This window comes from Phocoena sinus, chromosome 5 (assembly GCF_008692025.1).
Source record: "Phocoena sinus isolate mPhoSin1 chromosome 5, mPhoSin1.pri, whole genome shotgun sequence".
Taxonomy (NCBI): domain Eukaryota; kingdom Metazoa; phylum Chordata; class Mammalia; order Artiodactyla; family Phocoenidae; genus Phocoena; species Phocoena sinus.
Genome location: NC_045767.1, coordinates 3,123,291 through 3,148,610, shown reverse-complemented (window position 1 = coordinate 3,148,610; position 25,320 = coordinate 3,123,291). Strand labels below are relative to the sequence as shown.

Sequence of the window (25,320 nt, the reverse complement as noted above, 5' to 3'; positions counted from 1 at the left end):
ACACGGGAGAGAGAAGGCGCCAGTAGACAGGACATTTCAACAAATTTTTCTATTCAAAAGAGCAGGCGTCAGCCAAAGGTGGTGTGAGCAATGGGCTCTGCGTGAGGTCGAGCGGCCGTCTGTTGGTAATGATGCAGGCGAGCGCCCCCACCCCCACTACCACCGGCGCTCAGGCCTCAGGGCTGCACGCGGGCTCCCGCCACACTACACACTGGGAGGAAACGTCCTCGCTCGCTGCGGCCAGAACACCCGGGACCGGTCATTCAGCAGAAAAGGCGGGACCGTTCTCGTAAAGATGAGGATCTCTGGTTCTCACACTTGAATCCACACCAGAGTCCACACACGGAGTGACAAAGTCAGCAAACTGAGGTTTTAAACGTCCCGAGTCAAACAGGAGTACCGCACCATCCCATTAGGGCTCCAGGGGCAGGCGAGTCAGCTCCCCTGAGCAGCTGAGAACACGCAGGCACACGCATCCCTGGGGATCACGCGTGTGTCAGTAATCGAAGGTGTTTTCTGTGGTTGTCAGGAAGGAAAATCTATCTCACGACAGTGCAGGGAACAAGGTTATGTGAAGTAACGGGTGGTACAGACACTGCAAAAAAACCCAAACCATCTTAAAATATCAATAGTTCCGACAGCGCCTTATCTGATCTCTAAGCAGTTTCGATGTCACACGGAACATTCTTTTACTGAACCACAGGAAGCAGCTCTGGGGAGAAGAGCAGTGCCCTGCGGAGAAGGGGGGCAGCTCCGCGTACCACCCCCCAGCTCCTTCTTGGATCCCAGGCTGCGTGGCTCCCCAGGCACCGTCCCGAGCCACGGTGCTTACCCCCACCCCAGGCTGTGTCCTGATGGTCTGTGCCTCTTCTTGTCCCATTTCCTGCAACAGCCTCCCCCTTGGCTCTCTCCAGACCCCACCTCGTCCCCCTGTCCCGCACACGGGAGCAGAGGCCTGTCTAAACCTCAGCTCGGAATGGTCACACCCGGCACGAGAATCTTGGGTCCCTGGGACCAACAGAATCTAAACCCGTAGGGAAACGTGGTAAGCCCTCCGGCGGGACCCCTGTCAACTGCTGCAACAGCCCGTAACATCTGCCTGTGACCGTCAAGCCGGCCAGGCCCTCTCCTGGCCTCGGGGCCGACGGCCCTCAGAGCGCTGCCACCTCCTCCAAGATGCCTGCCACGATTCCCACCCCTGCCCCGAGGTGAGCACCCAGGGGTCCCACAGCACCATTAGATGGCGGTCCTGGCCACGTTGCCCACTGAGCCACTTGCCTTTCGGTGGCCGTTAGTGACCCTGTTATAAGGGGGCCACATGCCTGGCACCTAGCAGACACGTAATAAGTGCCGGGGATGAATCAACAGCAGCGAGACATCGTCCTAAGGGTGCTGGTGCACCTCCACAGAACCCCGAGTCCCGGGGCAGCCTTGAGGGGTGACACAGCCAGTGCACCTGGGGAAGAGCTGAGACCCGGGGCTGGGCGTGGGGCGGCTGGAGGGGGCCCTCCCAGATTCCTTCGGAAGCGACTAGGATTTCTGCACGTGAGGCCCCCAGCAGCATCCAGGCCAGGGTCTCCCTCCGGCGTGTGAAACGCAGGCCCGGCCCGAGCACCCGAAGGCACTGCCTGGAGGGAGCCACTCGTCGGGGCCTTTGTGGGGCGGCTCTGACTGGCCCCGGGACCCACGTCTCTAGAGCGCCCGGCCTCAGTGCCGACGTCCCTGGCCTGGTCCAGCTCATCACTTAAAGGCGAGGAATGCTTTTCCAAGTCTGATGCTGTCAGCTGAGAGTGCCCGTTTTAAGGAGTGGAAACGTCTTCACCCTTCCCTGCCACACGGGGATGGAACAAGGCGGAATGTATTTATAGTCGCAAAACTATTCGCTGGAGTTTAACTGAAGTCGAAATTTTACACATTGTCTGTTGGGCACTGCCATGTGGCAAAGGCTGCTCCAGAAACAGTGGATGCTGGCCAGCCTGGTCAGAATCCCCAGTGTCCCCAGAGGGCAGGGGGCGGGGGCCGCATAGGTCGTATCTGACACGGGGTGTGCGCGTGACACGATAGTGTGAGCATACGGCAGGGCTGGGGGGCTTGCGGGCGGCAGACCCTGCCCCGGGCCCTGCACCCCCTTCCTCCTGGGCCACCCGTTCCACGTCCCAGAGGCCTCCTTGCTCCTGGGGCCTCTCACTGCTGCCCCAGCCCCACCTGGGCCCCAGAGCCTCACGGGACGTCCTCCCAGCCGCTCTGGAGATGCTTCCGCACCTCACCTCTGAGCAAGTGTGAGGATGCCCTGCAGCCCACCTTGAAGGTGAGGCTCAACAGTTCACTTGAGGGATCTTTACTGATTTGCTCTTAGAGTTATTTGGCTAAAAGTAATCCGGGCAATTTACGTCTGCCTCTGATTTCTAGACAGTCTTCCCACAGACTCACGAATCCCTGTGATCTACCTATGAACCGTTAACCACTTTTTCAAAATAAAAGATCTCAATCGCGACCCTGCTCTGCAAGCGGCCTGCAAACAAGGAAAGCCAGGGACTCAGACCCGCGCGCCCTCTGCTGGGCGTGCGCCCCGAAGCTGGCAGGGACAGCTGCGTTTCTGGCGGGGCGGCCACTGCCTGCGTCACCGCCCCTGGCCCACATCCCAGCCCCAGCCCAGCGGCCGAGGGACCCCAGGCACCACTGAACCTTCAAAGGCTCAGGGTACGGCTGCTTCCACGTCCTGTCTGCCGGCCTCCAAGTGGCCCCATGGGAACGGCGACTCTGGTTTGGGGGTGCCGCTCTGAGCCGGCTTCAGGGTAGTCACCATGCTGCCCCCTGGCGGCACCGGGCTGGCACTGCTGAGTCTCAGAAGGGCTTTGCCCCTCGGACGTGACATGTTTATTTAGGAGGGCCTTTGCTACGCTGGTGTGACTCCCTGGGACCATCGCAATAAGAAACAAATAGTCTCTAAAACGGGACTAACAGTCTCTGAAACGAAACTAACACACCATTGTAAAGCAATTATACTCCAATAAAGATGTTAAAAAATAAAATAAATAAATAAAACGGGAGGGAGGACCAAGGGCAGAGTTTTTCACGGATGTCCCCAAACAGTGTTAAAGGTTCTAACTTGTAAAACCAAATGAACGGGGACTGGAGATCTGTGACCTCACCCAAGGCCTTCCTTGGACAGCAGTGACCCAGCAGCACTTGTTCACAGCTGGAGGGTCATTTCCCACCGCCAGGCGCCTGGAGACACACCTGCCCGGCCTTACGTGTGAGCACAGACCCTTCCACAGATGGAGTCACCGTACACGCATTTTCCGGGTCCCACAATGGGACGCGTGGATCTAATAAAAGGACGCTCGTGCTCAGGGCCCAGAGCAAGACGGGGCCTTCCACCTCCACCTCCTGCATGGTCCTCCTTGATGCTGCCTCACCTCGGCCAGATCGGGTCCATCTTCTCAAACACTCCACGCCGCGTGGCGGCCTCGCTCTGAGGGCTGCAGAGCTTCCCCTGTCCCAAGGACCACAGGCCACATGGCCCATCCCTGTTGGGGGGGCCCCATGCACCTGCACAAAGCAGTGATGGAAGGAAATTGACACCCTCCTCCCCCCACCCCAGGCTCCAGCGTTAATTAACAGGCTCTTTTCACAGGCCAGCAAGAGAGGCACTCAAAGCTCTAGACAGGTATAGGTTAGAAGGGCTGTGTGTGTGTGTGTTTCTGGTTTCACTTTTTAGCAACACCCTTCTGTTTTCTCCTCCAGCTACACAGAGTGAAAATCGATGGTTCTCCCGCCCTCTCTGGTACAGGCTGGGGCCCCACCTGTTCTGAGGGTCCAAGCAGAGGTTTGAGACACTCTCCGTGCCCCCAGCTCCCCTACCTCTGGGGAGGGGGGACAGCTGAAAGGAGGTTTCTCCACGCTTAGGGTGGTGGGAGACCACCTGGCCCAGCGTCTTTCTCAGAGATGAGCTGCTGCCTCCTGATTTACACTCAAAACGACCGGGGTCAGGGTAAGCAGCGGGCTCAAGCTACGGCGAGGCAGGCTCCTCTGTTCTCTGCCCACCCCCCCACCCGACTAAGCGGCAGGTATGCAAACGTTCCCGAGACGCAGCGTGAGGTACACGACTAAGGAACCCCCGGCTGTGCTTCCCCCCAGGTAGAAAGCATCTCAGGAGAACAGAGGGGCACAAAGCATCTCAGCCAGGCTTTCCGGGAGACGGCATGTGAGTCCCGCCCATAGGCGCAGGTGAGGAGAGCACTGACAGGTAGCAAAGGTCGGTAAGACCATGCCTGGCCCCCAGGCAGGGCTACGCGAGGGCCCGGCTTGGGGACATCATGCCCACCTTACAGAGGAGGAGACGGCCAAGAAAGCTGGTCAAGATAACACAAAGAGGCAGAGGTGGACCCAGGATTTGAACCCAGATCTGATTCCAAAACTCATGCCATGAATGAGCCCGGGAATCCCTCAGGGAGACTCCAAGGCCCTTCCTGACGTGGCTCGCCTGCCCACCTGCCCCCCTCCAGCTCCCCAAGCCCAGGTCTCATCTCAGGCCACTCTGCCCCCGCTACCCGGCACCCGGCTCTGTCCCCAGAACCAGCGTGGACACCTGTTGGGTGCCTGAGCTCCAGGACGGGGAGCAGGGCCCGGGTCACAGGCTGAGGCCCCCACGGGATACGGGTGTCCAGCCTGAGCCTGGCCTGAGAGCTGGAGCGGCCACCTGCCAGCGAGAAACTCTGCACTTGGGGCCACTTATGTCTCCTGAGGCTGGAGTACAAACAGGACCCGGCCCTTTCCAACATGATCTCAAGTGCAGAGGTAAGGCGCATCCCGCAGGAGCCTGGGAGGGTACGGGGACAGCACTGAGGGAGCCGGTGGGCTCACAGGTAGGACGTACTGAGCAGGCAGCCTTGAGGAACGACCCCTGGAGGAGTGACCGTCAAGTACAAAGTGTGCGCTCACCCATTGTCCAGACCGTTCTGTCCAAGCTTCCTTCCGATGTCGCCAACCATCACCCCTGGCATGGGAAGAAGGGTCTTCGGGTCCCGAATCTGCACAGACCACAGATGGCAACTCTTATGACCACAAGAAAATCAAGATGAAAATGTTCGAAACCCCCAGTGACCGAGCCACAGGCTCCCTCTGTGTAGCTGCGGTGGGTTGAAGTGTCCTCCAAACATGTGACCTTGTTGGGAGACAGGGTCCTTGCAGATATAATTAAGGATCTGGAGGTGAGGTCACTCTGGGTTACCTGGGTGGGCGCTGAATCCAATGACCGCTGTCCTCCAAGAGTCAGAGGAGGAGAGGGCATGGAGAGAGGGGGGCCACGTGCAGACGGAAGCAGAGACGGGAAGGAAGCGACCACAGCCCGGGAACTCTGGGGTCACCAGAAGCTGGAAGAGACAGGAAGGACCTTCCCACGGAGCCTCCGGGGGGAGTGTGGCCTTTCTGACACCTTGATTTCAGACCTCTGGCCTCCAGACTGTGGAGAGTAAATTTCTGTGGTTTCAGGCCCCCGGTGTGTGGCGCTCTGTTTGGTTATGGCGGCCCCAGGACACTGGCGGAGGAGCTGACTGGTACGTGCTGCCTGGAGGAGGCCAGGTATTTCCCAGTCACGTTTTAGATGGAGGACTTTCCACTGGCTTTTAATGAAATGACAAAATGGTTGTGAACACACCTGCTGTGGATCACTTTTGTAAATCTCTGCTCCCCCAAATGAGCTTCCTGTAAATATACTTGCTAACACACACAGAGACAGCTGGCTCACTGGTCCTCGCTTCGTGTGCTCTAAGCGGACAGTATGGAGTTTCGTTCTCAAAGACCTTTAGTGATTCCTACCAGGCGTGATTGCGCCACCCTCCCCTCCCAGGGTCATCTGCCGATGGCTGTTGATATTTCAGGTCGTCATAAGTGGCGGGTACTATAGGCATCCAGTGGGGAGAGGCCAGCGATGCCGCTAAACATCCTACAGTGCACGGGGTGGTCCCGCAGCACGGAATTATCCAGCCCCGAATGTCAACGGCACGGAGGCTGAAAAAAAGCTCCGTGTTAAAGAACTACTGAATTTGTGCTATTAGAAATTTAGCTATTTGTATGAATTGCTAGTTTTTCTTGCTTTCAGTGGAACAGTTAGCTAATTTAGTTGAACTTTATAATACTGATAAAATAAAATTGAAGGCTAGCGACAAACAATAAGGCTCAGTGAAGATTCAGATAAAAACTCTTGAAATCCTTATGAAATAGAAAAAAGTAGTTTTTAAAAAAAGATGGAGGGCTTCCCTGGTGGCGCAGTGGTTGAGAGTCGGCCTGCCGATGCGGGGGACACGGGTTCGTGCCCCAGTCCGGGAGGATCCCACATGCCGCAGAGCGGCTGGGCCCGTGAGCCATGGCCGCTGAGCCTGCGCGTCCGGAGCCTGTGCTCCGCAACGGGAGAGGCCACAGCAGTGAGAGGCCCGTGTACCGCAAAAAAAAAACCAAAAAAAAAAACCAAAAACAAAACAAAAAAGATGGAGAGGAGAAGAGATATAAAAAACAGTTAGTGATTTTCAAGTGATCAAACAGAAAAACACTGCTAATGCCAGTTTTCAGTTCATCTAGAAAGAAATGATAACATCGTCCTTACAAACTTCATGTTAACCTCTCAAATCAAGGAAAGGACGCTCACTAAAGTCAAAACCAGAATTAAGTTAATGGGCTCCTCTTCTCAAAAGTATTAAATTGTATCAATTTACGTATAACATTTCCCATACTATTTGGAGACTGTCCACCTGATGTGATATAACCAACCTGCAATAAATTATGCCCTCTGGTAGATACACGCTGCTACGTATAAAGTAAATAAGCTACGAGGATACGTGGTATAGCACAGGGAGTGTAGCCAATATTTCATAATAACTTTAAATGGAGCAAAAACCATGAAAATTTTGAATCACTGCATCGTACACCTGAAACTAAAATAACGTTGTAAATCAAGTATACCTCAATAAAAAAAACCACAAAACTTTTTTCATTAAAGGAAAAGAAGTATTGGTACCTAAATAGCGTAAACCACTACACTGCATTAAACTAATCCTGTTGGACTTTCCAATAAAAAAAATTATATCCCTCCACTTACCAGCTAATGGCCTGTGGCTCATACCACATTCTAATTAAATAGCTTTGGGATGACTTATTGCAACCTCTCTTTCTGAGTAGACGGTAAACTCCACGAGGACAGGATCCATGCCGCCCTCGAGCCTGCACTGGATAGGCACTAAGTACACTAAGTACAGAGAGGATGTGTCAGGTGGAGGGCCGCAACACCCTACTGAGTGTTTAAAGCACAAGAATCCAGAACACCGCGGCTCTACAATCTAAGAGCCGGAGACGCTGAAAGACATTGCATTCAAGTCCGATTTCCGTAAGAAGTTCACTTCGGGTACAAATCTATACTCCAGAAACAGCGTGTGGTTGCCTTAGGTATCAAAAACTACACCTGGTCTGCAGGGGTTCATTGCAAATTGAAAAATAAGGACATGAGCACCAAAGGGAAATGGGTCGACTGGACGTCGTCAAAATTCAAGCCCTTGTGCACAGAGGACGTTATCGAGAAAGTGAAGACAATTTTAGAACAGGAGGAAATATTCGCCCACCATCCATCTGATAAGGCTTGGTATGCAGAATATATAAAGAACCCTTGCGACTCACCAAAAATCACAAACAATCCGATTAAGAAAGGAACTGAGGGTCTGAACATACTACAACTGGACGGTGACCAGACCACGTGCGAGAGCAGGGCTCTGACCCTCGGCCCGCAGCTGCCAGCCCCGGGAGCCAGCCTGCTGGGAGTCGGACCTGCAGGAGGGCAGACTGCTGTCTCTAGTGACAAGCCAGGAGGCCAAACAGCCACCGCTGGACAATCGGCCAGGACTCGATCAATACTGACGGCCTCCCTAATCGTTGTCCTGTCTCTGACTCAGGACCAACCCCAGAAGGCCCCACCTGCCCCCTGACCAGTCACAAGGGATGCCCCCCCTTCTAGACCCCCACAGCCCCCAGCCCCGTCAGGCACCCTGAGCCCCCTTTTGTCCACTGGGAAGCTCGCCCACGCCTCTGCCTGCCTCTGGGTCTCCGCCAATAACAATGACAAAGGCTGACCCCCGGCTCAGCCAGCTCTGAGCAAACAGCCTTTGCTTTCTCAGTCCCTGCTTGGTTCCACAGGGCAAAGGATTTCAATAGACATTTTGACAAAGAAGATAGGCAAATGGCATGGGAAAATATGCTCCACATCGTTGGTTATTAAGAAAATGCAAATCAAAATCACAACCAGATACTGCTTCGTACCCACTAGGGTGGTTATGGGGGAAAAAAGGAAAATAACAAGTGTTGGTAAGGATGTGAAGAAACTGGAGCCCTCAGCAGTGCAGGTGGGGATGTAAAATGGTGGAAACTAGTACGGGATTCTACAAAAAATTGAACACAGAATGACCGTACGACACAGCAATTCCACTCCTAGGTACATACCCCGAAGAACTGAAGACTGGTGTGCAAACAGGCACTGCTCATGAATGTTGACAGTGACATTACTCCCAACAGCCAAAAGGTGAAACCACCCAACATCCATCAAAGGACGAATGCATACACAGACTGTGGACCATCCACATAATGGATCATTCAGGCTTGAAAAGGAAGGGGGTTCTGGGACAGGCTGCAACGTGGATGAACTTCAAAGACACGTGAAGAGAAAGAAGTCAGACACAAAAGGTCACAAAGCGCGTGATGCATTTTATATGAAACATCCCGAAGAGGGAGATGCATAGCGACGGAAAGCAGGCCACTGGCTGCCAGAGCTGCGGAGGGTGGCAGGGGGGCAGTGCTGGATGAGCACGGGGCTTCTTCTAGAAAGGAAACGCTCTGAAACTAGAGAGATAAACATCGTGAATTCCCTAAATTGCTCACTTTAAAATGGTTAATTTTGGTAATTCCCTGGTGGCCCAGTGGTTCAGACTCTGCGCTTTCACTGCCGTGGGCCGGCGTTCAATCCCTGGTCGGGGAACTAAGATCCCGCAAGCCACACAGCAAGGCCAAGAAAATAATTTAATTTAAAAATAAATAAAATGGTTAATTGCATGTTACATGAATTTCAGCTCAATTAAAAAAAAATGATGATTTTCTTCTCTCATGAGAGCACCGCCCCCATCAGAAAAGTCTTTGAGAATAAAAAATGTCAGAATGGGTCTGGGGGGTGGGGGAAGCAGGGTGTCATTCAGTATCCAGTCAGCCCAGAGAGAAAGGTCCTGGAGAACCTCCCAGAGCTCCAAGTCCAGGGACGCTGCAGCCGCCCTTGGCAGCGGGAAACAGGCCGGCCATCCCAGGCACCCCCGATGGCCAAAGCTCTGTTTGTGACCCAGGAAGGGGCTACACGAAAGCCCCCAAGTCAGACTTCACGTCGGGACTCCGGGAGCCCCTGAGACCGGCTGCCAGAGCCTGGGGGGTGGGGACAGGCATCCCACCATGCCAGTGTGGCCCCCAGGAGGATGGAGATCCTCCCCGAGCTGATCCTGGGCTCAGGGTTTCTCAGCGGCAGCACACTGACATTTGGGGCTGGTCAGGCTTCTGGCGGGGGTTGGCAGCAGGGCTGTCGTGTGTACTGCAGGGTGTTAAAGGCACCCTTGGTCTGGACCCCAGATGCCAGAAGCACCCCATCCCCAGCTGTGATGAAAATGTCTCCAGACTGGCCAGACACCCCCTCGATAAAACCTGCCCTTACCTGCACGACAAAGGGGTGCAGCCCGTGGCACTGGCCCCCGGGCGTGTACAGCTGAGCAAACACCACCGCGTGCGTAGCCGTCTTGCCCAGATTGCCAACCCAGAACTTGGCGGCTTCGAAATCAGGGGAATGTATGATGAGTTCCTGCACGAGGGAAAAAAATGAAAGTTACAGCTGGAGACTGGGGAATACGCGAAATTTCTTTCTCTCTTTGACACACTCAATTTTCTCTGTTCAAAGTCTCTTGAGGCAAAGGCAAGAACAGGCTGCAGGTTATCTCCTGCGTGGCACAGGTCGCCCTGCTTTTAAACAGAGCACGTGCTGGGTCTTACGACTTAAAGAAGCACCTTCCTATGGAAAACGATGACCAGTATGTCGAACAATAAAATATACGCAAAATACCTTGGAAGCTGCCAATGCCCGACAGGGTTTACCTTCCCAGCAAGCCTCCCCTGAACACGGCCTTTGGGATGAGGCACGGGTCCCCTCCCCTGCCTCACGCCTGCCTGGCCCCTCATCCACTTCTGATTCACGACGTTCTGTCCCTCAGCTCGCCCTGTCTCTCCCACCTACAGGCTGGGAGAGATGACGGGGGGACGACACCCCACGAGCCCAGGAGCACGAGGCAGACAAGCACAGGAATTAAAGAAGGAGCAGACAGGAGGGGACAGGTCCTCCGAGGACACAGCCGGGGCCTTGGGGAGGCAGGACAGAGCACGAGAGCAAGAGGAAAGCAGGACTGGGGGCTGCCCCCAGGAGGCGCCCCAATGGAGGGCCCGGGACACATTCCAAGGAGAGGGCGTCCTGGTCACTGGACGGACCGCGCCTGCGGGCAGCGGAGAGCGTGTGACCTCCGCATAAATTCCCGAGGCCCCTGGAGGCCGGTTCCAGTTCAGCTTCCCTTGTTCTTGCAGGGCTCACAGGGAGAATTCCCTTCTGTAACCGGCGGTGTGTGTGATTTTATAAACTGTACGTGTGGCACTGCACGAGTTAATACACAGACACCCTCCCCGCACCCTCCACCCTCTCTCCTCACCCCCCGCGTCTCCACAGCCCTGGCACATCCAGCTTCTCCACACCGGTGACCGTCGGCATCTCCCCTCCAGCATAAGAGTCCCACCGGCCTGCTCGCCGCTGTGAGTCCAGGCCCTCACCGCAGCTTCTAGCACACAGTAGGTGCTCAACAAATACCCGTTGTCTAGACCAACAAAACCCGCGGCCCGTGGGAGGCTCGGGGATCCTAATCTTGACCGATCTGCACTTAAGGACAAACGCCAAGAGGAACGGGGTCAAAAACAACTGCCTGGGCTTCCCTGGTGGCGCAGTGGTTGAGAGTCCGCCTGCCGATTCAGGGGACACGGGTTCGTGCCCCGGTCCGGGAAGATCCCACATGCTGTGGAGTACCTGGGCCCGTGAGCCATGGCCGCTGAGCCTGCGCGTCCAGAGCCTGTGCTCCGCAACGGGAGAGGCCACAACAGTGAGAGGTCCACGTACCGCAAAAAAAAACAACTGCCTGTCCGCGTTCCACACAGCCCACACTCGGTCCGCGCCGTCCCGTGAATGATGGCCGCGTGCTGAGCAGACGCACGGGACACGGCTTCACTCTGCTGCACGGGACTGCCGAACCACACGACCAACCGGGCGGGTGAAGGCCAAAGGGTCCCAGGATCCCAGCACCGTGAGAAAGTGGCAGAAGGATGCGGGCATCTGGGAGACATGGGGGCAAAGGGGCCCGACGCCAGTGATGGGAGAGGGGCCGCAGGATGCGAGCAGCAGAGGTCACAGATCCCCCGCACGCCCCGTCCTCTCCGCCCCACACACCACGACCCCATCATCTGTTCACAGGCTCGCCTCCTCTAGAGCACACGCCCTCTGACAGCAAGGACCGCCAGGGTCCCCCAGACACGTGCCACGAGAATCCACGAATGCAGGAGGAGTGCCAGGACCGGAGGGGCCGGGCCACTGCCCAAAAGAGCCTGGCCACAGGCAGGGGGATGCAGACAGACAGCTAGAGAGGGACAAGAGTCACAGGGAATCTTCTTTACTGTTTGTTCTACAAAGCAGGAGCAGACTGAACGGTTTACAAATCAAACGAGCAGACTGAACGGTTTACAAATCAAACACCAAACCTGGTAAACAAAGAAATAAATTTTACCAAATGGTAGCTCGTGCTTTCACCACATTCAAATGCCACCCAAATCCAAACCAGGACAGACTTCCGGGTGGGACTGGGTTTCACATCTCACAGCCTTTATCTCCTAAGCTCCAGTGTTCTGCGTGAGAGATCTCAAGTGTGCACTCACGTAAAAAGACGGGTTTCCTGGTCTCATTACATGACAACACCACGTTTCACGTGCTCGAAGCCCAGAGACAGACGGGCGGGTATCACTTACCTCAGTGGTGGGGTCGTAGTGTGCGGTCGTCCGCATGGCCTTGGTATTACTCCCGTGACTCACTTCGGTCAGAGCAAAACATCCAAAAATCTAATGTGGAAACAGAAAATGATGTAAGGCGAGGGTCCCCTTCATGGAGGGGCCCTGCCAACACCCTTTCCCTTACAGCCTAAACCCCCCATCAAAGCCCCGAATCTCCATTTCCTATCTAACAACCAGTGACCTTACTGAGCCATCCTGCCATGCCGGCCACCGGCCGCAGCTCCCGCCTGTGAGAACAGCAGGTTGGAAGAGCTGACGCCGGCCTCGCTAAGTCAGCACGGCGGCAAGAACGGCTCCCGGGCAGCAGAAGAGAACGGAAGGCTTTACCTCGATAACGAAAACCTAAATTCCTATAATGCTGGGAATCTGGCACATCCCAGTTTGGTAAACAACAGCCTTAGCTATTTGGTGAAAAGCCTAAAAACATCATGAGATAGGAGGGGCATCCCTACCGCCTGCTGCAAGCTGCCCCTTCCACAAACCTCTAAGGGGAACAGGGAACAGGACGTGAGCTCACGACTTACCACGACCCTCAACTGACCTCCATAGTGAAGATCTTTGGAAGATATTTGAAATGTCTTTCAGAACCAGAGCTGTAGATCGCTGATCCAAAGGTCTGAAAACAGAACACCATGACGTAAAAAGGTGGAAGCTAATGAGTGCCGCCGCCCTGGGACTTCACACCCACCCTACCATGGTCCCTCAGCACCACAGCATCCCACAGCGAGGTCATCAGGTTCCCAGAGGTAAGGGCACCGGCACCCAAGGCCCAGGGTCCCCTGAGACACAGCCTCGAGCTCGTGGAGTGGGTCCTTGTCCCAAGCAGTTTACCTTGAGTTACACTGAACTGTGAGGGTCCATGAACAGCAAGGAGATGGGGGTTGGATGAGGGATGAGGGTGCAGGAAGGGCAGAGTGAGCCCACCTTTCCTTCACACAGCACGTGGATGAGGCCGCCTTCTCAAGTTCAGCTCTACCCGTGTATTTGAGGCAGAAACACAGGCTTCACCTTTGACCTACTTTCTCCCCCCTCCCCCTGCCCCCCTCTCTCTTTCTTTCTTTCTCTCTCTCTCTCCCTCCCTTTCTTTCTTTCTTTTTTGGTATAAAGCAAAATTCCCAACGCTCCTGTTCCTATGGGGCTGTAACTTCACAGCACTGCACTTTATCCAAGGACTTAACGCGTAAATATTCGCAGAAATGGCTGAAAAAACACCGGTCTTCTCACTAAAAGTCACAAGATCTGCCCCCACATTCTCATCTCTGCTTTTGCTTCCTATCTTATTTTCTAGAAATCTCTTTAAATGAATATTTCCCCAACGCACAGATCTCCCAAAACTTTAGAAGCAGGCAAACGCTGACAACCATGAACCCGCAAAGGCACCTGTCTCCCTCTCACAGGCTGAGTGTGTTTTAGGTCCACGTGGACAGAGAGCCGTCGTGGCCCCGGGGCGCAGGGTGAGAGCGAGGATCCCTCTCCTCTCTTCTCCCGGGGCCGACTCACCAGCGTGTGCAGGAAGAACTTGGTGGCCAGGGACCAGTCGTACATGCCTAGGCACTGGATCAGCGCCAGGACCCTCAGCGGGCTCCCCAGCAAGTCCTCCACGCGGAGGAAGTCGTATTCGAAGACCCGCTTGCAGCGCAGGAAGTTCAGCTCCCGGTACTTCTCCAGCGAGAGACTGCCGGGGGGATGGGCGAAGAGGGGGTCGTTCTCCAGCGCCGAGAAGATGTTTTTCTGGAAACGCAGGAGGCGCGGATTGGCTGATTTGGAGGTAAAGTATGGAATGTCGCTATGCTCTGGCTTATGTGGATTTCTCGTGGCCACGTCTCATGGCCTCAGACGTGCGGGGACAGAGATGAGAGTCCTTCCCAGGGGAGAGCGAGGGCCCCAGGCTCAGGAAGCTCCACCTGTCTGTGTTCATTCATTCCCAGCTCCCTATGATTCCCCGAGGGCCCGCCCCACCTTTCTGCCGAGGACCCAGCCACCCAGCAGACCCTGCCCGACCGCAAGGGTCCCCCGGCGCCGCCCAGCCCAGCCTCACCTTGAAGCGCAGCATGTCCGGCCCTTCCCAGAACAGCACCAGTTCCTTCCAGGGGAAGGAGGCGCGGGCGCGGGCCGCATGCAGGGGCCCCCGGGGCAGGTCTGGCAGCACGGGGTCATCGCTCCCTTCCCCAAGGGGCACCATCGCTCCCGCCACCTGCACAGATACACGAACCGAGTCAGCTCGTGTCCTCCTCACACCATCGCCAACAACGGCACGTGTGCAGCAGGCTGTGAAGGGCAAATGAGCTCTGACTGTGAAGGGACAGCCGGCGGGGGCCACAGAGCTGACGGCCATCCTCTCAGAGAGGAGGTGAGCGCTCTGCGTTTCTATTCCTGAACCAAGGTGATGAGGTGCTGGACGGGGGCAAAGGGCAGCCCAGGGCAGGCGCTGTGAAGCACCAGGGTCCAGGGCTCTGTGTGCTACAGCCTGGCCTGAAGACACCTGGCCCCCGCCGGGCCATCCAGACCGGCGGCCCAGGAAGCCTCGCCCTGGAGTCGAGCCAGCGCTGGCCAGTGCACTCTGGCCACACCCTTAGGGTCCCCTTGAGCCCGCCTGGACGGGGGATGCCCGCCCAGAGCCTGGACGGGGGATGCCCGCCCAGAGCCTGGATGGGGGATGCCCGCCCAGAGCCTGGACGGGGGATGTCTGGCTTCTACTAACAGAGCAACCCAGCTCTCTTGACCAAAGGTTCGATCTGGAATTTTCTGAGCAGACTGGCTCCTCTTCCACAGTGCCTGGGCCAATGAAGCCAGGGACGGGAGAGGCTTGTGAACACAGACCTAGAGGGCCACCAGGAGAGCAGAGTCCTGGGCGTGAACCCCCAGCTCAACTCTCTAAGGCCCAAGGGAAACTTTAAGTTCTTCTAGTTAAACATTAGAATAGTCTAGGATGTCGGACTCTGAGTATGATGGTCAAGGTTGCTGATACACACTTTACCAGTGAAGCACCTCTGTCTTCTGTGTGTGTGACAGAGGAAAAGATGGGAAGGGGCACAGCTGACCACCCACTTGTGTGTCAGGGATGATGCCTCGACAGACTGCAGCTCATTTCACCCCCCAAACTGTGAGCCAAGTATTACTGGCCCTCTCGAAAGATGCAAGAACCCCAGCTCAGAGAGGCTTGCTGTCTTTTGGGAACCCCTACCGCTGAGAAGTGGTAGAGGAGGGACCTGAACCCAGAGTCTGACCCCAAGGCAAGCTCTTCAGGCATCACTTTAAGATGCTGGGAAAAAAATCACAGACTAAACCTAGAGCAAGCAGAAAGGAAGAAGATAAAAGATTAGAGCCCAAAGTATGGAATAGAAAAGAGAAGATCAACAAAAACAGAAGTTGGTTCTTTGAAAAGACTGACAAACTTTTAGCTTGATTGACCCAGTTAAAAAAGAGGGAAAACACAAATTACTTCAGGAACCAAGGAGGGGCTATTACTACCTACCTTAAAGAAATAAAAAGGATTCTAAGGGAATCCTATGAACCAGTGTATGCCAACAAGTCCGATACACCCCATAAAGTGGACAAATTCCTCAAAAAACACAGCCTACCAACTGACTCATGAAGAAACAGAAAATGCGAATAGACCTATAACAAGTAAAGAGATTGAATTAGGAATCCATAAACGACACACAAAGAAAAGCCAGAGGCCTTCCGGTGTGAATTCTACCAAACATTTAAAGAAGAATACCAGTAATCTACAAACCCTTCCCCCCATTCCCCCCCAACCCCGCCGGCAAAAAAAAGAGGAAGGAACATGTCTGTAAAGTGTTCCATTAAGCCAGTATTCCCTTGAAACCAAAACCAAAGACATCACAAGAAAACTACAGACCAACACCCCTCATGGATATAGCAGAAGTCCTCAATAAATCTCGCAAACTAAATCCAGCAACATACAAAAAAGATTATACACCATGACCAAGTGAAATTTATACTAGGAATGTAAGGCTGATTCAACATTTGAAAATCAGTTCATGTAATACACCATATCCACAGAATAGAGGACAAAAAACACACGGTCATATCAACAGTTGCAGAAAAAGCATTTGACAAAATTGAACACCCTTTCATGATAAAAACTCAATACACTAGAAATAGTTTGATAAAAGCTATTTAACCTGATAAAAGGCATCTACGAAAACCCCATAGCTATCATTGTACTTAAATATGAAAGACTGAATGCCTTTCCCCTAAGATCAGGAACGAGACAAGGATGTCCACTGACTCTTCTAGTCAACACTATACTGGACGTGCTAGTCGATGTAATTAAGCAAGAAATGAAATTAAAGGCATCCAGATTAGAAACCTATCTCTGTCTGCAGATGACATGACTTTGTATACAGAAATTCCAAAAAACGATTAGAATTAATAAATCAGTTCAGCCAGTTTGCAGGGTACAAGGTCAGTAAGCAAAAGTCAACTGGTTTCGGGACTTCCCTGGTGGTCCAGTGGGTAAGATTCCATGCTCCCAATGCTGAGGGCCTGAGTTCGATCCCTGGTCGGGGAACTAGATCCCGCATGCATGCCGTAACTAAGAAACCCACATGCAGCAACTAAAGAGCCTGTGTGCTGCAACTGAGACCTGGCGCAGCCAAAATAAATAATAAATAAATATTAAGAAAAAAAAGTCAACTGGTTTCTATATACTAGCAACGAACAACTCAAAAATGAAATTAAGAAAACAATTCCATCAACAACAGCATGAAATATGATAAAATACTTGGAAATAAATTCAGCAAAAGAAGTGCAAAACTTGTACTCTGAAAACTATAAAACGTTTTTGAAAGAAATCTAAGACCTAAATAAGACTGCCCTGGTGGCAGAAGTCCTGTACCCCTTGTTCACGGATCAGAAGACTTAATATCATTAAAATACCGATATACCCCAACTCATCTACAGATCCAGTGTCATCCCAGTCAAAATTCCAGCTGGCTTGTTTTTAAAAAGCTGTCCCTAAAATTCACATGGAAGTGTAAGGAACTCAGAAAAGACAAAAACACCTTGAAAGACAAAGTTGGAAGGTTCACACTTCTTCTCGATTTCAAAATTTGCTACAAAGTGACGATAATGAAGACACTGTGGTACTGGCATAAAGACAGACACATTTATCAGTGGCATAGGATTGAGAGTTCAGCAATGAACCTTAACATGTAGGGTCAATTGCTTTTTGAGAAGGGTGCCAAGACAATTCAACGGAGAAAAACAGTCTTTTCTCAGATGGTGCTGGGGGAGCTGAGCAAAACCACATGCAAAGGAATGCAGTCGAAACTCTTTCCACACACACACACAAAATTAACTCAGAATGGATCACAGATCTCAATGGAAAAGCTGCAACTACAAACTTAGAAATATATATAAGAGTAAATCTTTATAATTTCAAGATAGGCAAAGCCTTCTTAAAGATGATACCAAAAGCACAGGCAACATAAGAAAAAATATACATATTGGACTTCATCAAAATCATCAAGAAAGTGGCAAATCAAAAGTACAGTTAGGTATCACCTCACACCGGTCAGAACGGCCGTCATCAAAAAATCTACAAACAATAAATGCCGGAGAGGGTGTGGAGAAAAGGGACCGCTCCTACGCTGCGGGTAGGAATGTAAACTGGTACAGCTGAGACAGGCCTGGGACCTGGGACCCTTTGCTGCAGTGCTTGCACATGGACACGCCTCTCCTTGAGCAACAAAAGACAAAGAAACTATACGGGACTAAAAGTAACTGCGTGCATGGGCAGTTGGGGCAAATTCTGGACAAAATATACAAAAGACCAAAAAACTCAAATGCCGCTTCTGAAGAGCCGGGAGCAAAAGCAGGGTGGTGAGAGCAAAAGCAGGGTCCTGAGCACGCCCCCTGCACTCAACCCCCGCTAAGGGGTGGGCAAACCTCCTAAGCCACCCCTCTGGCTCGACCGCTGTACACACCCCTACCCTCACCCCATATAAGGAAGCAGCTCGCACCCCCTCAGGGAGCGAGCCAGCAAGGGTACCTGTTTTTTGCTCCCCTCTGCTGCAGCAGGGGTCCCAATAAAGCCTTGTTTGAATTTCTTGTCTGGCCTCTGATCAATTTCTTTTGGCCGGGGAAGGCCAAGAACCCTGGTCACTATCACAGCCACTATGGAAAACAGTATGGAGGTTCCTTAAAAAACTAATAGAGTTGCCACATGATCCAAGAATCCCACTCCTGGGCATATACCCCGAGAAAACCATAATTCAAAAAGATACACGCACCCCAATGTTCATTGCAGCACTGTTTACAATAGCCAGGACATGAAAGCAACCTAAATGTCCATCAACAGAAGAATGGATAAAGAAGATGTGGTACATATATACAATGGAATATTACTCAGCCATAAAAAAGAACAAAATAATGCCATTTGCAGCAACGTGGAAGGACCTAGAGATTGTCATACTGAGTGAAGTCAGTCAGACACAGAAAGACAAATATCATATGATATCGCTTATATGTGGAATCTAAAAAAAAAGGGTACAAATGAACTTATTTACAAAACAGAAGTAGAGCCGCGGATGTAGAAAACAAACATGGTTACTGGGGATAAGGGGGAGGGAGGGATAAACTGGAAGATTGGGACTGACACATACACGCTACTATATATAAAATAGATAACTAATAAGAACCTGCTGTAGAGCACAGGGAACTCTACTCAATACTCTGTAATGGCCTATATGGGAAAAGAATCTTTAAAAAAAAAAAAAAGAGTGGCTATATATACAACTGATTCACTTTGCTGTACACCTGAAGCTAACACAACATTGCAAATCAACTATACTCCAATAAAAATTTTTTTTAAAAAGTGAAATGACAACCCAGAGAATGGGGGAAGAGATCTGAAAATCACATATTGATAAGGGACTTGTACCCAGGCTACACGAAGAATCTTAAAACTTAATAATAAAGCCAAATAACCCAATTTAAACGGCTCAAATAGACATTTCTCCAAAGATATACGAATGGCCAACAAGTTCATGAAAAGACTCTCAACAGCATTAGCCATCAGGGAAATGCAAATCAAAACCAAAATAAGATACCACTTTGCATACCCTAGGATAGCCATGGATCAAAAAGATAGATAATAACAAGTGTTGATGAGGATGCGGAGAAACTGGAACCCTTATACATTGCCGGTGGGAATGTAAAATGGTGCAGTGACTTTGGAAAATTTGGTAATCTTTCAAAAGCTTAAGTATACTGTTAGCACATGACCCGGCAATTCCGCTTCTAGGAATATAGCCAAGAGAAATGAAAATAAATATCCAAAGAATATTCATAGCAGCATTTATAATAACCCCAAAGTAGAAACAACCCATATGTTCATCAATAAAATGCAGTCTCTCCATACAATGAAATATGATTTGCCACAAAAAGGAAGGCAGTACTGGCATATGCTACAATGTAGACGAACCTTGAAAACTTGATGCTGAGTGAAAGAAGTGAGACTTGAAAGATAACAGACTGCATGATCCCATTTAAGTGAAATGATCAGATAGGGTAAAAAGAGAGAGACAGAAAGTAGGTTAGCAGCTGCCAGGAGCTGGGGAGGTGGGAAGATAAGGATTGTGACAACTAATGTGTCCAAGGTTTCTTTTGGACTGATGAACATGTCCTGGAATTAACAGCGGGGTTGGTTACACAACTCTGTGAATACAGGATAGGGAAAACCACTGATCTGTACACTTTAGATGGGTGAATTGTACAGTGAGTTATAGCTCAATAAACAGGTTAAATTTAAAATAAAATTTAAAAAAAGTAAGGCACAGCTCTTGGCGGAGACCAAGTGCCCCCAAATACAAGCTACAAAGTCCAAGGGAACTTTGTATCTTTCTGGACTTCCCTGCAGGCGGCCCCATCCCTTGGTTGGTCCAGAACACCACACTTCTTCCGCCTCTGCAGCTCCTCTTCTGTCTCCTTGCAGACTGGGCCTCAGCCACTCTCGCCCTGCATCATCTCATCCGTTTACACTGACTTAATTCACCAAGGGCTCCCAACTCCACACCTCCAGCCCCATGTGCTCACTGGCAGCTTCCTGGACACCCCTCTCCTCTCACGTTCCAGAGGTCCTCAAACTCTGAATGTTCGGCATGGAACTCACCCTCAGCCCCCGGCTCTACCTGTCCCCCTGCAGGGCCAGTTCTTTGCTGCCAGTGGCCCAAGGGTTAGTTGATCTATAAACCCAAGTGTCATCCCGGAATTCCCTTCTCCTTTGTGCCCCATAATCCAATTAGTTTCCAAGCCTTCCTCCCCCCCCCCACCCCCCATTGCACCTCTTTAATGCCAACCGAACCCTTTCGTTTCTCGTTGCTCCTATTACATCTATCATAATAACCTCCAATTATTGAGCAAACATTGCGTGTGGGTGGGTGTGTTAATCTCACACGTTGCTAACAGAGATTGAATAGTTGATCTCCACGGTGCTGGCAACCCCAGTATAATCAGTACTCTCACTTTACACATGAGGAAGCTTGTCAGAGTGGAGTAAATTGCCCAAGGTCTTAACGCTGTCATCAGGCACATCCCACCCCAAATGCCAGGATTCTAAGCAGCAAAATGCCGCCTGAGGTCACCAACAGTACTGCATGATGGTTCAGCTGTTACATACGAGGATCTGAAGCCAGACGCCTGGTGTCAGATCCCATCTGTAGAGCTTACGCGTCGGGCTAATTTGGCAAAGTCGCTTCACCTCTCGGGGGTGATGACAACACGGTAAGGCTAGTCCTGTATCTAGTCTGCAAGTTGTTGCCATTCACGGGGGCACTTGGAGCAGTTCCCGGCATGGAATGTCCATACCATTATTGTGGCAACAGCCGCTTGCAGACAATTTCAGAGATGGCCCTACCATGCGGATCCGATCATTCTCCCTTTAGGTGACCTCAGGGGACAATGTCGTAACTCCTCAACAAGTCTCGCGCAGTTACCCGCCCGGCCGCCGGCCCTTGCAGCCTCTGCGCCCAGCAATCCCGCGCGGGACACACGTTTGCCCCCGGACCTTTGCACGTGCCACCCCCGCGCTCCCGGGCTAAGGCGGGCTGGACCTTCGGAACTCGCCAGGCCCTCCGGCTCGCGAGTCCTCGCACCGCCCAGCGTACACAGCAGGCGCTCACCGCTCGTCCCCGGGACATAGACCGAAGTCCCAGACGAAGAGGAGCGCGCGCAGCCGCAGACAGGCCCTGCCGTCAGCACAGGCCCGGTTCTCTCCCCGCCCCCTGACGTCATCTCACCGCGCCGCCCGCCCCGTCGCCCGGGAAACGCAGGACGCGTCCGCGCGCAGAGGCCGCTGAGGCTGCGCGCAAACGGGGGACTTTCCTCCGACGGTCCCTGGCGATCTTCCCAGTGGACCTTCCTGCAGAAGAATCCCGGGGATTCTGTTCCCTCTCTGGTTTTAGGACACTGCTTGACGTGCATTTGACAGGGAACGTGCTTTGGACATCTCTGGGTGGAATTGGGTGGACATAATGACTTTGGGGGCAGTGGCGAGGTGGGGAGAGAAGAAGGGTTCACACACTACTCGGGGTTGTTTTGCTGGGTAGGTAGAGATGCCATGGAGACCGACATAGGAGGAGCCACTTGGGGGAAGACAAAGGGAGTTCTGTCTTGCATATGTTTTCTTAGCTACTTCCTGGTAAAGCTGCCAGGAGCTGGTGTGAGCAGTAGGGCAGGGTGCGAGCTCTTTCGGTAACTCAGCTGACGATGATCTGGCTGTCCTCTGCTGGGGCTCTGCCGTCAGTCCCCATCCGCCCACTCTTGTCCTTTTGACATCTGTCCCACTCCACCCTGTTAGGCACACCCATTCCCTGCTCATTTTGAGTCATTTGCTCTGTTGGCCATTGTTGGTAACTGCAATTATTTGAACACATTGTTAACACTAAAGTCTCCTCCAGAACTCCGGCCACTTGTCTCTCCTTATCCCCTTCCTCCTTTCTCTCCCACAACCACCACCTCCCTTACCAGTTCAGGGTCCAGAGAAGAGTGGTTGGAAAGGAGTCACCAGGTCACTGGGTTGGGATGGGCCGTGATGATTTGGTACCAAGTATGGTCCTGTCACAGCTCTGCCAGGACCACAAGCACCAACCTCCTTCCCCGTAGTAAATCTGCATCAAGTAGTAGGCAGCTGAGAATGGTATTGGAAAGAGTTATGCAATTCAATATGGTTCTGTATGAGATGCACACAGAAAGCGCCGAAGCTTTGATCTTCGTGGCAAATGTTACAGGCATGAGTCAATGAAAGAATTTATTTTTGGAAATCATAAACCCAACAATTCAATCCAAAGGGTTTAAGTACTGAAGGAGGCTTGGCATCAGGGGAGTGTCTGGCTGAGGACCTAGAAAGTAATGGGGAGGATGGGCTCCTACTGAAGTGGCGTGAAGCCCATGTTCAGTCAGCACGATTGGGCTGGCACTCAGGACACTCAGAGCCTAGAGAGCCTTCCCACTGAAGCCTCAGCCGCTGCTTTCCCTGAGCTCCACCGGCGTCCGGCACTTAGATGTTGAGGACCCAGCCTGGAGGGTGTTTGGGAGTCCCACCTGGGTATCTCTAGAGTCACACTGTCCAGTACAGCAGCCACTAGCCTCATGCGCCTATTTTAATTCAAACGTGCATTAGTTAAATACATTTCACATTAAGTTCCGCAGTTGCGTTAGCTACAGTTCACATGCTCCATAGCCACCTGTGGCTACTGTTTCAGACAATGCAGACATAGAACATTTCCAACCTCACTGGAAGTTCTCTAGGCTATCAGTATCCTGAGACCACTCCCAACCCCAGGCCACGGCTTGCAACCTTGACCTAAGCCTGGCTCTGACACACTGCCTTCCCTCACGGACATTTTCACTCAGAAATTATCACTGGGTGTGCCCAGTGTGCCAAAAACTAAGCTAGGGCTATGGTGGCAAACAAGCCAGATAGAGTTCCTGACCTAAGGACGCTTGTGTTCCAGAGGAAGGAAACAAAACACACTACAACGCTTGGATAATTATAAGAAAACAAAACAGGGCAATAAGATATGAGGTGTCTGGAGGGCTCTTTTTTTGGTGGGGTGGGGGTCGTTCGGGAAGCCCTGTCTGAGGAGAGGACATTTAATCTGAGCTCTTAATTGGGAGAAGATAGGGAACGAGCATTCCAGGCAGAGGGAACAGAGTGGGAGAGAGGGGAATGAGCTTCCAAGTTCCAAGGACGAGAAGCACCCCGTGCAGGACTTAGCAGGTGAGGGAAGGGAAATGAGGTGGCAAGGGAGGCAGGAACCAGCCTGTGTGGGGCGTCGGAGGCAGGAGGCCAAGAGGCAGGAGCCCAAGCGGGAGGATACCTGCAATTTTGATTCAATGTGTGGGCTTCCGGCAGGGAACCGGCATGAGCTTATGCAGGGATACCGCCCCCATCGAACTGGAATTTTCCACCTCCCCCTAAACATTGGTCTCTGGATTTATGACCTCTCATTGCTGCACTCAGGTCCACCTGCTTGCCACTTGAAAGCTGATACTTGAGAGGCAGGTGTCGGTGTAAAGGAAAGGTTGCTTTATTCAGGAGTCAGCAACCAGGGGAGAAGGTGGACTCCTGTCCAAAGGCCAACGACCCACTGCCAATCAGCAGGCAAGGGCTTTTATTTTTACTTTTTATTTAATTAATTTATTTTTGGCCGCGTTGGGTCTTTGTTGCCGCGCGCAGGCTTTCTCTAGTTGCGGCGAGCGGGGGCTACTCTTCGTTGAGGTGCGTGGGCTTCTCATTGCGGTGGCTTCTCTTGTCGCGGAGCATGGGCTCTAGGTGTGCGGGCTTCAGTAGCTGTGGCTCGCAGGTTCTAGAGCGCTGGCTCACTAGTTTTGGCGCGTGGGCTTAGTTGCTCTGCAGCATGAGGGATCACCCCCGACCAGGGATCGAACCCATGTCCCCTGCATTGGCAGGCGGATTTCCTGCGCCACCAGGAAAGTCCCAGAGGAGCCTTATAGTGTAAAAAAACTTCCCTCCTTCTGCAGCCTCTGCACCCCGTATATCTTGACTGTTGCACTTTTCATATTCCTTGATCATTGTCTTACCTGTCTGCCTCCTCTGTCGGCCTGAAGGTTCCTCAAGGGCAGGAACTTCCTTCGCCCTGCATCCTCAATACTTAGCCCAGGTCCCTCCACATGTTAGCAACTAATAAGGTTTGTAATTATTAATCTTTTGGCTATCTCACCTGGCTAAACATCTTTGGATAGCGGCGGAGGTTGAATTATGTCTCCCCCCAAAGACATGCCGAAGTCCTAACCCACCGTACCTGTGACCTTATTTGGAAATAGGGTCTTTGCAGGAGAAGAGACGCAGAGAAACACAAGAAGGCCACATGACCATAGAGGCAGCGATTAGAGTTAGTGGCCACAAGCCCAGGAACACTTAAAATTGCTGGCGACCCCCAGAAGTTGAGAGGCAAGAAATAGATTCCCCCTCCGAGCTTTCAGATCTGTGAGAGAATAAACTTCCGTTGTTTTAAACCATCCAGTTTGTGGTAATTTTTTATGGCAGCCCTGGGAAAGCGTACAGACAGCATGAAAATCAACTCCATGGTCAAAGACTATGAGGTTTAGCATTCATTTATCTTTTACGTAATTCAACAGACATTTGGTTTTTGCTCTTCTCTCTGGTAAATCACATGATCTGAGTTAGTTTTCACTCCTTGATTCTGACAGAGACCCTTTAGGGAAAATCCCAACTGAGGGACTATAATGTACAAAAAGAATGAAGAATCTTTGAGGTTTTCGGGATATCACTAGATTCTGCACTGTGCAGTTGACGTTGGCCTAAACCCGCAGTACCCGCCCTTCTCTGCTCCTCCTGGGAACACGCAGGTGACAGCTGACGTTCACCTGTCCTAACAAACACCCCCGGGCAGCGGTCAGACGCAGGAACGCACCAGCTGCAACTCTCCCACACGAGAAAGCACGCCAGAGTAAAAACGGAGACGCGCGAGCTTTCATTAGAGGACAACCCTGAACATTCACAAACGTAGGCTCCATGACTTTGATCGGTAACAATACGGAGACAATCAGACGTCGGACGCAGGATTGACCTTTATGATTCCATAAATACACCACCTCCAGAATTCTCCAAAACTCAGCTCCGGTCATGTTACTATCCGGCAC

The 25,320-nt window shown here is 52.1% G+C and overlaps 1 protein-coding gene across 5 annotated transcripts in view; it reads right to left on the bottom strand.

Annotated features, from left to right (window-relative positions):
* ACOX3 (acyl-CoA oxidase 3, pristanoyl) overlaps positions 1 to 21,399 on the bottom strand; it is a 49,875-nt gene extending 28,476 nt beyond the window's left edge. For 2 of the 5 annotated variants that reach the window (XM_032632214.1, XM_032632213.1), the window contains exons 1-7: positions 21,129 to 21,340; positions 14,204 to 14,359; positions 13,666 to 13,896; positions 12,707 to 12,781; positions 12,124 to 12,213; positions 9,731 to 9,874; positions 4,945 to 5,033 (exon numbers count right to left, since the gene is read on the bottom strand). In XM_032632214.1, coding sequence (XP_032488105.1) covers positions 4,945 to 5,033; positions 9,731 to 9,874; positions 12,124 to 12,213; positions 12,707 to 12,781; positions 13,666 to 13,896; positions 14,204 to 14,359; positions 21,129 to 21,332 — 989 coding nt within the window. In that variant the 5' untranslated portion in view covers positions 21,333 to 21,340. Of the gene's footprint in view, positions 1 to 4,944; positions 5,034 to 9,730; positions 9,875 to 12,123; positions 12,214 to 12,706; positions 12,782 to 13,665; positions 13,897 to 14,203; positions 14,360 to 21,128 lie in introns of all 5 variants that reach the window. The other 3 variants (XM_032632216.1, XM_032632217.1, XM_032632218.1) reach the window with 3 other exon arrangements.
* Positions 21,400 to 25,320: the final 3,921 nt, after the last annotated feature.